This window comes from Aegilops tauschii, chromosome 2 (genome assembly GCF_002575655.3).
Source record: "Aegilops tauschii subsp. strangulata cultivar AL8/78 chromosome 2, Aet v6.0, whole genome shotgun sequence".
In the NCBI taxonomy this organism is placed as follows: Eukaryota; Viridiplantae; Streptophyta; class Magnoliopsida; order Poales; family Poaceae; genus Aegilops; species Aegilops tauschii.
In genome coordinates, this window is record NC_053036.3 from 426657447 (window position 1) to 426666283 (window position 8837).

An 8837-nucleotide genomic window follows, 5' to 3' on the forward strand; every position below is an offset into this window, starting at 1 on the left:
GTTCATATATTTTTTATATGCTAATAAGTATTAAAAGTATTCATGAATTCAAAACAATGTTTCATGAGAAATAAAAGAATGGAGAAAAGGAAAAGAAGAATAGAGAAAAGAGACAAAATGAAAAAGGCGGAGAAAACCGGCACAAGGAAATACGGAGATTGTTTTTAACAAAGGGGTCAATAAAGGTTCTAGAACCTTCCAAAACCTAGGAGAAAACATTGGAAAACCTGATTGGGCCAATCCATTATTGCGCGTTTTATCGCTACCTAGCGAGCCACACGCTCGCCCCTCCCCCTCCCCCCGCACGTACATTTTTTGGGCCAGCCCAACTAGTTTTTCCATGGTTTTGGGAATGTTCTAACTTTCGCAAACCATTTTTTCTCCTTTTTTAATTTCTTCTTGTCGATTATTCTCCTATTTTCATTTCTTATCCTATTATTATTATTATTATTATTATTATTATTATTATTATTATTATTATTATTATTATTATTATTATTATTATTATTTTCATTTTCGTTTTTTACATGGACATCTCCTGAATACGTGAAGATTTTTCCAAAGTCACGAACACCTTTTGAATTTGTGAACCTTCTTATAAATTTACAAACATTTCTCCAAATCATGAATAATTTTGAATTCGTGAACATTTTTTGGTTTCATGAATATTTTATAAATTTGAGGTGAAAAATTGAACCATAATTTTTTTTCAAGTTCGTGAACATTTATCAATTTCACATATATTTTCTGAATTCGCGAACCTTTTGAATTTTTGATTAAAAAACAAAATCAAGAGAAATTAGAGAATGAAAAAAAGAAAAGAAAAGAAAGGAAAAGCAGGAAAAGGAAAAGGAACAAAAGAAAAAAGTTTCCACATATTGTTGATCCTGTCAAGACGTTTTCTGTTAATTCATTCTACCTATAAGCTTAGTCTCATCTTCCCAAATCGAAGTATTCTCGTGTATGCCATTGAAACGTAACCTTCTGAGTTCTGACGCACGATAACTTGATTCATAGAGGGTGGTGTGGGGATAGAATTATTTGGTCTGTGCTTGGGATGAATCGATTGATCATCTCTTTTGCTTGTCCCATTGCCAGCATATGGTGGTGATGCAAGTGCAATGCACCACATCCCCCCTTCATTTCATCTAGCATTGCACAATGTGTTCAGTTGCTTATGGCCTTGTTTGGTTGTACGGAAACCAATCCCCTGGTGGAACTAAACCACACAGTGATTGAGTTGTTCTCTTCTTGTCACCAAATCCCCGTTAATCGATTCCCTCCTAATCCCTGTGTTAGTTATCTTGTTCGGTCATCTCCATTTATCCACGCATGGACTGCATATGCATAGCTTATCATACAGGATTGAAGGTGTTCGTGCATTCAACGTTCCAGTAGTCCAACACGAGTTCGACTGGTGATGCTCTTCTGGCGAATTTGGTATGTTAGAAACGAGCTCGTGCATTTTAAACCCGCCCGTCCTTTGGATGTCTCTATCAGATTCTTATCAAGCTACCTATCATCGCTACAATCCATTGCAACACGTTCTGGTGATGTTCATGTGAAAGGGAAAACCCCACTTCAATACTGTTTCCCTCTTACAGCTCACGCATGCAATAATGCTTCCACTAATCTTGTTTCTTGAATACCCCCGGCCACTGAGCATGTAAAGCTAAATACAGATGGATCTGTTTTGAATGGAGTTGGAGGAACTGGTATGCTGCTATGTGACCACACCGGCGCCATCATCTTCAGCTCTTGTAGACACCTTTTTTCTTGTGATGATATTTTGGAGGCTGAGATCTTAGCAATCCGGGAGGGACTCATGCTCGCTCTACAGTGGAGCAGTCTACCAATTTATATTGAAAGCGACAGTTTGGAAGCAGTGAACATGGTTAAAAGTGGAAATACAAATAGATCAAAATATGCCTTTTTTATTAGAGAGATTAAAGATAGTATGTCCGAACGTAGTTCTTGTATTACTCATATCCATCGTAGTTGTAATAATTCTAGTCATATTTTGGCCAACTTTGAGAGGACTCAAGGCCGAATTGCTGTATGGCTTGGGTCAAGACCAGATGCCGTTTTGGACGCTGTTAAGCGTGACTGTAACCGTGTTTTGATTGAGTAATACAAGAATTATTCATAAAGAAAAAACGTTCCAGTAGTCCAACACAGGCAACCATCTTGGCACATGCATCCATCTACGGCACGAATCACTGCCTAAGCTAGCCACCTCGTCCGCTGGCGGCGTCGAGGCTTGGGTGCAGTAGGAGGAGAGGAGAGAGAGGATGGGGGAGGCAGGGAGAGATTCTGGGAAAGAAAGAGGAGTGTTTACCTGGGGAGTGGCAGCCGTCGTCACCGTTGTCAGATGCGTCGCCGGCAGATGCTCATCAACGTTTCTTGCACCGCCGCCCCGTCGCCTCGCTCGAGAAGATTCTTTTGGCCCCCGTTGGATCAAATCAGATCGGCGTGGATTGGGCCAAGAATTTCCATACCCTGGCCCAAACGTAACCCGCAAGGATCCACACGAAATCACTAGTTGAGGAGTATTCGTCGCAAAGATCACTCAAACTTCAAGGTTGCGACAAATGGCGCACATGCAGCGTGCCACTTGTTGCGACCTGCGAGTTTTTCTTTTTTCATAGATCCGTTTATTCAAAACGGTTTATCTCTCAAAACGTGCGTTCAAATCTCAAACCGCTTTACCATTGGATTCCTCGCGTCGAGACCTTCAAAGCTAGATTCCATGTTGATAGGTTTTGATGAACTTTTTTTCACGAAAAAACCGAACCGGAAGCACAGGTTTTTTCTTTTTTCCGAAAGAGGCACGCCCGTGCCTCTCACGAAATCGCAACCGTGCCTCTCGCGGAATCAAAACCGTAACTCTCGCGAAAGAAAAAGAAAAAGAAGAGAAAACGCGTTTTTTTCGTTTCCGGGGAGGCACGGCCGTGACTCTCGCGAAAGTACATCCGTGCCTCTCGCGAAAGTAAAACCGTAACTCTCACGAAAGGAAAAAAACAGAAAACGCATTTTTTTCCGTTTCTGAAAGGCACGGCCGTGACTCTCGCGAAAGCACAACCGTGCCTCTCGCAGAAGCAAAGCCGTGAATCTCGCGAAAGGAAAAAAAATAAAAAACACATTTTTTTCGTTTCCGAGAGGCACGACTGTGACTCTCGCGGAAGCAAAACCATGACTCTCGCAAAAGAAAAAAAACAGAAAACGTGTTTTTTTTCGTTTTCGAGAGGCGCGGCCGTGACTCTCGTGAAAGCAAAACCATGCCTCTCGCGGAAGCAAAACCGTGACTCTCGCGAAAAAAAAACGCATTTTTTCGCGCAATTTTTTTTGTCAAAAAGCTAAGGAAGACCGGTGGAAAACCAAAACGTGGAAAAAACACGGAAAAAAAACGTTTGAATACCTTAAAATGCGTGCGAAAAAATAAAAACTAATAAAATCCGGAGGGAGCGCCCAGAACGCGACACGTGGCGAATAGTTGAGAGCGCGCTAAGTGGTGCTGATCGTTGCGAGGCTCCCGAAGGAGCGCTCGTTAACTAGTGGCTCCCATAGTTCCTCCGTGGAATGGACCACGGTGATTGGGCCGTGATACCGGGTGATCCACGTGGACTAAGTGCTAACCAAACAAGGCCTAATGGATATTATGGTGCTCCGCTGAAGCTAGTGGCCTAATGAACATCTTAACAAGTTGATCAGGTTGTCTAAAAAAATAAGTTGATCATGACATTTTGTTGGAGCAGCAAAGATGACAAATGGAAGCCACATCACGTTTCTTGAAAGGAGATGACTCAACCAAAAGGTATGGGGGCCTCAGCTTCAAGGATTTTGAGCTCTTTAATTTTGAAATGCTGGCAAGGCAGGCATGGCACCTTTCGCAAAATCCAGATAGTCTTAGTGCCCGTATGCTAAAAAACATATACTACGCGAATGATTCAGTCCTAAATGCTTCTCTTGGTAGTGACCCCAGCAAAATTTGGAGAGCTATTGTCGAAGGGAGAGATACTTTGAGAAAGGGCTTGATCAAACGTATTGGCAATAGCCTAACTACAAGAATTTAGGATGATAATTGGCTACCTTAGAATGAAATGATGAGACGTTACGGTTGCATGAGCGCTAATCCTCCCAACCTTGTCTACGATCTTATTGGTGCCACCTTTGCTATCTGGGATAGACAGAGATTTAACGAGGTATTTATGCCCATGGATGCTAGAGTTATTCTTTGCATACCCCATTGCACCAGGAACATCAATGACTTCTAGAGTTGGATTCATGAGAAGAACGGTAATTTCTCCATTAAATCTGCTTACAGAATGCTTGTATCTACGCGCAAGAGGAGTGAGGCATGGTTGGATAACAGAGCGGGCTCCTCTAGTTCAGCCATAGAGGAAGGATCTTTGAAAAGTTTATGGAATGTTCAGGTGCCAGCTAGGTACGGATGTTTCTACGACGTTTGTCAAAACACTCTATACCAACAAATGATATTAGGGTGCACCAGCATATGATAGACTCGAGCTCTTACAGTCTGTGTGGGTCCTCGGATTCATGGAGGCATTCACTAGTGGATGCACAATGTCAAGATACACATGGGCGTTGGTGGATGAGGATTTGGCTCAAAACCTAGTTACAACAACCGAACCGAATGCAAAACAGTGATTGTTGACACTTAGGGACTCATTATCACATCCTCTATTCGTCAAGCTCTCAGTCACGCTCTGCACTATATGGGTAGCACGTCGCAAGGCCATCCATGAGGATGTCTTTCAGAGCCCCCAATCTATTCATTGTTTCATCAACAGGTTCATCAAGGAGCTAGAGATGATCAAAGAGACCCCGATAGTTTCTATCCCGGGTCAGCCATCTATACTAGTGGGCAAACATTAGTGACCAAAAGCACCACCATTGGGCTATGCAAAAATTCATGTTGATGCAGGATGCCGAAGAGGAGTCGAGGATTCAGCTATGGCCGTGTCCAGAGACAGACAGAGACAAAACCTTCCAGGGAAGCTAGGCTTTGGTTATAGGTATGATCCATCGATCTTGGAGGCCATGTGGTGGAGGCCATCACATGCAGGAAGGCCCTAGCCTTATCAGAGGATCACAACCTTCACCAGTTTGTGGTTGCTTCGGATGCCAAGCAGGTCATAGGTGAATCTGCAATGATAACCGTGGTAGTAATGGAGTCATTATCATTGAGATTAATGTGAGGCATCGCTTTTTAGTTGTAATTTATTTTAGAAGGTCGTGTTATCAATGTTGAAGCACATAGTTCAGCTAAATTTGTTTTGTCTTTAGATCTGGGACGTCACGTCTGATTTGTCCAATCCCACGACCAAAACTGCACCCCACATTCTCAATTTCGATGAATAAAGCTTGGTTTACCCTTAAAAAAAGTCGGGTTAGCTGCCATTGTTTCGACAATCTGGAAATCCCCAAAAAATTGCGTGCTTCCGATGCGTCTATGCAGACGATCCTTGCCTTACTGATTCATTTTGCCCGCAACGGGATCGGGCTCGTGGGCTCAATTGCAGAAGGAAAAGGAAAAGAAGTTATCTAGCACGGATCCAAGGTGGCAGGAGAGGTATTTCGCAGAGCTAATGGATGGACATAGACAGGGAGACACATTAGGTGAAGGAAACATGGGAGCCTTTCCTTCTGTTTTTGTCTTCGCTGTTATCTTATCTGCTCATGTTTATGCTTGATAGTCTGTTGTAAACTATGTTCTGGTAAGACTTTGTATAAGCATCAAACGGATTCCTTGATGAACCTATCAAAAACACTCGGTAATACAGTATTTTTCTGGGAATCATTACATGGATCACAGGATCAGTTCGATAAGCGATTACATGCTGTACGGGTAGCAGTGGGAGTATGTCCCTGCCGGCCAGGAGTAGTATCCGGGATACCACTGCTGCGGGCACGAAGCCTCGCCGGTCTCCGATGCCGGCTTCGGCTTCGGCTCGGCGACGACCGCCTCCACCGTGAGGAGGTCCGCGTTCCCGATCTTCTTCCGCAGGCAGGCCGTGAGGTTGGCGGCGTCCACCCCGTCGCCGACCACCGCCAGCTGGTCCCTGTCATCGCCTTGTATCTCCACACGCTCCACTCCTACACAATCAAGTTCCAGTTAGTTGGAAACCTGATCGTATATCAAGGATATGACCCCGGTAATGTGAACTGCAACTCACCGTGTACCGAGGCGACCAACCCCATTGCCTTGGATCGGCATTTGTCGCACGTCATTTGCACCCTGATCACCATCTTTTGCTGAAAGCAGAAGGAGAGCATTCCATTTTCAGTAACAATCAGGAGAGGAGAGCAACAGGGGGGTTTCAGCAACAGAAATTCAGAAAAGTGTAGTCACCTTCATGTTGCTCCTCTGCTACAGACAATACCGCGACACTGATGCAGTGCGAGCCCGCAGACAGAAGAATTCAGAGAGATAGGCTGAATATTTGTAGCAGGTAGCCTCTGTAAGTAAGCCTGACAGGCCAAAGATGGAGACAAGAATGAGTTCAGAGTCTCTCCTGATCCTCCGACTTATATAGTGCCTCGCCGGGGAATGTACTTCGAGAGAGTATGGACGGCTTAATCTAGCCCCAACCCACACAAGCGCGTAGATCAAGACTTGACCCCGCGGGGCTGCCTTGGTTGCTGCGCCTTCGGAAACCGCGTTTCATCTCTCGCCGGAGACGTCGATACTTTGGCGTCTGTTATTTATTCCTTTGGCGCCATGTTACCGCCGGATTGCTGCATCTCCGTGTTCCTCTTGACATGTTACTCTGTTTCTCTTTTCTGAAGGTTTTTTGTTTTGTTTGACTGACTAGCGTACTAGTAGTACCCCGACAGTCTTGCTCTGTTTGTACAAGCACGACTGCGCATGTGTAAAGTACGTGAATTAGCAAGACAGACTATAGACTAGAAAGGTTACAATGGTTATGAAACTACATGGATTTGGACAGACATTTTGGACAGTTAATTTGTCCGGACGCCCTTTTAGTTCTGCGGTAGATGTGAAGCTCGAGCAACACTGATTATGTATGAGTATGAGATTTCAATGATTAACTAACGCAAAGTATATATGCAACTAACGGTTACCTTTTGAGACGCCATAAGACGCACTATCACCGTCCTGCACGGTAATTCCCGGGAAATTGTGGAAAGCACTGAAATCTTGCTTAGTGCTCTGATCACTTCCTTTTTACCTTTGTTTTTTGCCACACGTTGCATGATATGTGTTGAATATATGGTTTGTGCATGTATATTGTATAGCCTGGTCCACCTCCTAGTCTTTGTATAGTTGAGGTTGTGGCCCACCTTGTACTCCATATATACGTGCGCTATGCACGATCAATACATCGTGAAGCATTGACAAAACTCTTGTCTCCAACATGGTATCATACCTAAGATCCTAATCCTAACCTGTGTGCCGCCGCCGCGATCCCCATCGCCGCCGCCGCCGCCGCCACCCACCACCGCCGCCACCACCACCCGCCACCGTCGCCGCCGCGACCGCCGCCCCCGTGTGCGCCGCCGCCCCCGCTTCCGCCTCCACCCTACCGCGCCCCCACCCGGCCGCGCCTCCACCCCTCGGCCGCGCCGCTTCCCCGCGAGACGCCGCCAACCCCATCCCCCCATGGCCTCCCCCGGCTCCTTCGGCACCACCCGCAGCCGCCGCACCAACCCGTTTGAAGGTCCCGATCCCGTCGTCATCCGCGACCTCAACATCCTCGCCCGGGTTCCCGTCGTCCTCGACCACCTCACCTCCACGTACTATGCATGGAAGACGTACTTCGCCCTCGTGTTCCGGGAGTACAACATCCAGGATCACATCGATGGCTCCGTGGACTCCCGCTTCATGGAGGACGATGAGGAGTGGATGTCCATCGACGCCACTCTCATCCGTTGGTTCTACACCACCATCTCGAAGGACCTCTTCCACACGGTGGTCTCCGCCGACGATGATGCTCACGCCGTTTGGACCAAGCTCAATGGCCTCTTCACCGACAACGCGCTCCAACGCAAGGTTTTCTTGCACGGCGAGTTTTTTGGGTGCCAGCAGCTCGACACGTCTGTTGATGATTACTGCATGCGCCTCAAGAAGCTTGTTGACGAGCTCCGTGATCTTGGTGAGAAGGTCTCCGACGAGCTCCTCCTCAGCACCCTCATCGCCGGCCTGAACGACGATTTTGGGAACGCCGCCTCCAACATCCCCCTCATCACCAACCCGATGTTCCCGAAGATCGTTGCGTACCTGAAGTTGGAGGAGCGGAGGATGCGGATGTCACACACCCGGGCCACCCACACCGCCCTCACCGCCGGTACCCGCGGCGGTGCGCCGCCCACAGCCCCGCCGAGGCCCGTCCCGGGTCCCTTCCCAGCGCCGCCGCCGCCCGGGTTCCCGTACCCGCAGCAGCCGCCGGCCCCACCGCAGCCCCCCGCCGAGCAGCAGTAGCAGCGCCGCGGGGGCCGCCGTGGCCGAGGCGGCCGCAAGCCGCAACAGCAGCAGCCGGTTGCGCCCGGCGGGGCGCCGCGCCACCACCACCAGCAGCTCCCACCGGCGCCCTGGCAGGCCGGCCAGAACCCCTAGATCGGGGTTGCGTACTCCATGCCTATACCGCGTGCCCCCGTTTCGGGCCTCTTCGGCGCCCGCCCGGCCGCTCATCAGGCGCTTCATGCGGCCCCTCAGCCATACCCGCCCGTGCCGCTCTACGGCCCCTCCGCGGCCTACGGGCTGCCCTCGGCCGGTCGGTTCGTGGCGCCACCGCCTCAGTCGGCGCCGTCCGCCCCGGCTCTTCCGCCGGCACCTTGGGACCCCACGCTCCTAG

General features: G+C 48.1%; 2 protein-coding genes across 2 annotated transcripts; one reads left to right on the top strand and one right to left on the bottom strand.

Moving 5' to 3' along the window:
• Positions 1-5643: 5643 nt before the first annotated feature.
• LOC109734202 (heavy metal-associated isoprenylated plant protein 46) lies at positions 5644-6512 on the bottom strand. The gene is made up of 3 exons (XM_020293413.4): positions 6374-6512; positions 6198-6276; positions 5644-6117 (listed from the first exon to the last, which is right to left on the bottom strand). Exons 1-3 carry the CDS (start codon positions 6377-6379, stop codon positions 5855-5857), a joined length of 348 nt encoding a protein of 115 aa, XP_020149002.1. The 5' UTR covers positions 6380-6512; the 3' UTR covers positions 5644-5854.
• A 1133-nt stretch (positions 6513-7645) lies between these two features.
• On the top strand, positions 7646-8464 carry LOC141041085 (uncharacterized). The gene has a single exon (XM_073507197.1). It carries the CDS (start codon positions 7646-7648, stop codon positions 8462-8464), a length of 819 nt encoding a protein of 272 aa, XP_073363298.1.
• The last annotated feature ends 373 nt before the right edge of the window (positions 8465-8837 follow it).

Coding starts and splice junctions, on each gene's coding strand:
- LOC141041085 (XM_073507197.1), top strand. CDS start 7,646: ATGGCCTCCCCCGGCTCCTTCGGCACCACCCGCAGCCGCCGCACCAAC.
- LOC109734202 (XM_020293413.4), bottom strand. Junction 6,118..6,197: donor GTTGGTCGCCTCGGTACACG/GTGAGTTGCAGT, acceptor TTGATTGTGTAG/GAGTGGAGCGTGTGGAGATA.